We start from the raw sequence: 4867 nt of genomic DNA, 5'->3' as shown, positions 1-4867 counted from the left end.
TCGTAGTTATAAATTTGACTTGGGAAACGTGTGTTTTTGTTGTGTAGTGAGTAGAGTTAAAATCAAAATTATAATTCTAAAATCAAACTCTGAAACTAAACGGGCCCTAAAATTTTTCTTGCAATTTTAAAATCCCAGCAATTTAACAATCCGCGAACAAAACCGCCCCATGAATAGTGAAAAGCAGCACAATCACCAGCAGGACATGCTGACTTTCGGGCTTCCATTCTTCAATTGAAATCTATCCAGTCAGCCTTCAATTATAGACTAATTCACGGACTTTCAGGTCTAACTCATGCAAGTAATCAAACTGAAAATCAAATGACTCCCAAATCATGTAATATCACGGGCGTATTTACAGTAACACCGTTTTGGCCAGAATTCATGGTTAGCCAAAGCAACGTCAATTACTTCTCAAAGTACACATATAGTAATGTAATCTCAGGTCTCGACAGTAGTATTACCGTTAAGTGGAATATCGAAACTTAGGAAAAGAGACCAGTTTTTATTATTTTGTTGTAACGTATTTGTTCCGAATATCAAGATGATGTGTTTTGTATGTGAGATGAGAGCTTGAAGAAAGCAATGTCTTGAATTGTTCTTGAGAGCACAGATCCCAGATTATACAGGCCCATGTAAATGGACAATGAGAAGCAGGCCATGTTGTGGCCCATAAGGCCTTTCAAGTTTTCCATATGGGCCCTAGCCCAGTTAAATTATTTCCTTTTATCTTGTCCTCCTTTCGTTGTCCTGCAAACTCATTCGATAGTAGCCAAGAGGCATAGAAAGGTACAATTTTTCCTTCTTTTTCCTGCATCAAATGAAATGAATTTTGCATGATTGCCTCGATGATTCTAATAAAGCTCGTAGAGACAAGGTTCGATAGAGGTGAACGTTGCTGCTAAGCAACGTAATAATTTGTTTTGATGAATTAAATACATCAACTCATAAATTTTATGTGCTATACATTTAATCCTTTATTCTTCTGATAACAAAGGGTATCTAGATTTCGCCCCACTAGTTCCATGGCCCACGTTAATACTCTCCAGGTGCATGGGGCTAGCTAAGTGTCCATCCGCCCCTGGACTCGGGAAATGTTGCAAAATTTCTATTAGATTTTATCGATTTCATCATTTTTTTTTCAATAAAATTATTCTATTTCACCTCCTTGATTTTCCAATACAAAGTCCCTTTGAACTTTGCCCCCTCAAGTAAGACTCCTGGATCCGTTTCTGAGTCTGTTCATATAGGATGTGCGGGTTGCACGATATGGATAACAGGAATTTAAACGTAATCTATACTAAGAGAATTGCAACGTTCAACCACAAACCAGGACAGCCCTAATATATTTGCGGGTTGAAAGATTTGCTCATTGTTCGTGTTAACATTCTGATGTCAAGTCAAATAATGAAATAGACTTGCTCATTATACCGTTGATATTGCTAATTTGGTATCTCTAAATAATTTGTAAAAGTCTCATTGGGAACATATAATAAAATAATAAAATTGTAAATATACTATAGAAATTTGGACAAAAAATTGAATTTTTTTTCCAAATTTATACTAATGGGGAGACTTGAAGAGACGGTTCACTATGAACTGAGAGGTTCTAATGAAAAAAAATTTCATGAGTCTAATACGCTTATGTTTAAAGCTCTCATGAAACATACGAAAAAATTTCGTGATAGTACAGTGAATTAGCATATATGGATTATATCTTCGTCAACTCACCAGTGGGCTTAGAATTTCGTACAAGAAGAGACGACCGTCCCAGGAGATAATGTCTGCTTTGGCGCAATTCTCATGAGTTTCTCTGTTGAAAAAGGCGCCTCCGTGAGAAAAATTAATGCTTTTGGTCTTTAAAGGACGTCATATGACCCTTGTTCCATTCCGATATGCGATTGAGTAGTCATGTAACCATCATAGCCCACCTCACGAGACGAAGGTACCAATTGATAGGACTTAAGTATAACTGACCTGGACAAAATAGACATTGTACTCTCATTTTACTTGAACGTTAGGGCCAAGCTAAGGAAAGACTCAGGGGGTCTTGTGAGAAGCATGTTCGAGTTAAGAACAGACTCAAGGTACGAACCAAAACGTCAACGTTTCAGTAAGAATTTCGCACGAAGAAGCTTACTTAAAGCTGACATTATCCTTCGCACATGGAGGAATTTTAGTATAAAGACATAGAAGATAATATATGATCTTCCTTTTCAACATTTTTCTCTCTACTCGTCAAGCGCTATCCCCCTTTATTTAACCATCGAATGGTCGAATTAGGCCATCACCCCAATTCGACTTTCCTTATTTGTTTCAAATCGGAGATACGGCACGCCTAGGGAGCCATGGAGGGACCGGCAATCGCTCTCCCTGCATAGCAGAACCAACTGGCGATCACAATCCCTCCTATATTCAGGTCAGTTATACTTGGTCCTATCGTACGTAACCCTAAAACCTTAATGAATGCTAAACTAAACTATTCGCCGACACAAATAGAATGGGAATGAGATTTGAATACTATATTACCCACGTTAATGTATACATACATGTGGTTATTTGTGTGAAATGAGATACTGGTCATGTGAAACATTTCTACACAACCATGTTCTCGTGAGTAATCATATAACCTCTCATAAAATTTGACATTGTATTAGAAAACTCTAATATCTATTGGATCTTGGACCCATGCAAGTGGACAAAAATCCATTGTTCTCTTGATCAACTCCTTGATCATGAACTGGTGTAATTTTCTGAACTAGCAGAATTTGCATCAGTTAACATGAGAAATTACGATGATTTCAATATTGTAAGCAACGCGAAGAGAATGTGATGGATGCACAGGAAATAAAAAGAGCATATGAGGGAACAAGAAAAAAAATTAATGAACGAGAATAAGGTCTAAGAAGATTTTGAAGATTGAAGTGGGCACATGAATACTATTGACAATATCTTAATGTAGAGAATTAATAAGTACAATATCAATGAACTACATACATGTTATAATGACTGCTGGTAATAACGCGAAAGTCCATCCCCGATCTCTATCAGAACTCTAACCATGTCATTTCCTGAAGAACTTTCGTTCCAGCGATTGAATCAGTTATTCGGAGAGCAAACGCACCTGGGTCTCGAATATCAACCGGTTATGATTCGCATGAGCGACCATATTGACCAAGTCGGAGCTCGAGATCAATCTCATCATTCTCCCCTCTCGTAGTACTCCTCATCTCCTCTACTTGTGACAGCTCGATTCGCAAGCTCAAGTTTGCATACGAAACTTCATCGTTCGTCTGTCCTGAATACCCAGCCCTCGGCATGTCCTGGTAGTTGAAATAATTTTCATCAGCCGAGGGTTGATGATTAAATCCCAACCCCGACACATATGAGGAATCATCACAGGGGTAGCCGTAGCCCCTCGGAGACTCCCAAATGGGGTAGTGCTTGGGCGGCTGGGCGCTCGGACCGGCGACCACCTGCTTTGCCCTAGCCCGATCCTTCCGGTGTATGTTCATGTGACCACCCAAGGCCTGAGCATTTGTGAACCCCTGCTTGCAAAAAACACACTCGTACGATCGCTTGGACATCCCCAGGACTGTCGTCTCATCAGCACACTTGAAACTAGGATCGTTCTCGTCACTCGAAGCCTCCGACAGATCGTGTCTCCGGGATTCCATTGCGAAAAAGTTATATCCCTGTGCTTTCCGCTAAGGGATTTATATATGTCTTAGGTTTTTTGGGTGGTGAATGAAGAAGAATCTCCCTAAGTACAGCCAGGATTTGACAGTGGGTGGGTCTCCAGATGTATGCTGGGGAGAAAGTGACGAGAAGGAGAGGCGTAATTGGAAATTTCGGGGTGGAGAGACACCTTTGGCATTTGCTGGGCGGAGGCATTCTCAGAGCCGGCCCTGTCCCTTTGCTCTTTTTTCTTCATGATGACAACTTTTAATATTACGTACTCATTGTCCCCATGAAATTTCAACTCCCCTCGGATGTGTCCAAACAATTAAACCAACACCGGAAAAATATTCGGTCAGTATTATTAATTTATTATGAATGAATAAAAACCAATTAAAATATTTAGAAGTGGAAAATTATCGGATCACTGTGAGACCAAATTTCCATTTTCAAAAATTCCGATTGAGTGTTGCTCAGCTAACTAGATAAGTAATACTCAGGAGGCATTTGTTTCTATATAAAGTTCGAACTTTACATAGTATTTTACTGCGTTTGTTTATAGAAATCGTAAAAGTTGACTATTGTAATCATTTGGTCGATTTAGAACTTTACAGTCGTAGTCGGAAAAACTTTGCATTCAAAACAAGTATAATTGTTAGATTACAACAGAGATTATTGTCGTGGAACCCATAATCATCTCTATGAAAATAAATCATATATTATATTATTACCCACATTTCCCATAAAAGCACAACAATATCGCGGTTCAATTTTTAACTTGGAAAAAAAATTCCATAGTAATTCAATACTCGAACCAAACTCCCCCTCAATCAATATTTTTTGAACAACATTGACCTGGAAAGGAGCTAGGCGAGGTTAGTTCACGACAAATAGGTATTGTTGCAAAGTGAAGTTACGGTACATTCGAATGAATTACTTAATAATTTTTCAGAGAAATTACTTGACCAAGTAACTTACTTTCACTTTTTATAAATTTTTTTATTACAATGGAGGACAGTAGGTCTAATATATTGAAATACAAATCTTAACAGTTAATAGAGGAGCACAGTCGCACAAGTAGTCCCACTATGAAATGACCGAAAATTTCTTGGTTATCAGGTGCTAATGTGCACCACCAAACTACATTCTTCCTCATATTTTCTACATTTTACTTGAGTTATTAGAAAAG

At 38.3% G+C, this 4867-nt stretch overlaps 1 protein-coding gene across 1 annotated transcript; it reads right to left on the bottom strand.

The window, feature by feature from the left end:
* Window positions 1-2041: 2041 nt before the first annotated feature.
* On the bottom strand, window positions 2042-3869 carry LOC116208878 (transcriptional regulator TAC1-like). The gene is made up of 2 exons (XM_031542447.1): window positions 3125-3869; window positions 2042-2373 (listed from the first exon to the last, which is right to left on the bottom strand). Exon 1 carries the CDS (start codon window positions 3675-3677, stop codon window positions 3147-3149), a length of 531 nt encoding a protein of 176 aa, XP_031398307.1. The 5' UTR covers window positions 3678-3869; the 3' UTR covers window positions 2042-2373; window positions 3125-3146.
* Between the last annotated feature and the right edge of the window lie 998 nt (window positions 3870-4867).

Source organism: Punica granatum, chromosome 5, assembly GCF_007655135.1.
Source record: "Punica granatum isolate Tunisia-2019 chromosome 5, ASM765513v2, whole genome shotgun sequence".
NCBI classification, from domain to species: Eukaryota; Viridiplantae; Streptophyta; class Magnoliopsida; order Myrtales; family Lythraceae; genus Punica; species Punica granatum.
The sequence above is the reverse complement of the archived record's forward strand: the minus strand, read 5'-3'. Positions and strand labels throughout refer to the sequence as shown.

Excerpts from the sequence above, each read along its gene's own strand:
- LOC116208878 (XM_031542447.1), bottom strand. The coding sequence starts at position 3,677 with ATGGAATCCCGGAGACACGATCTGTCGGAGGCTTCGAGTGACGAGAAC.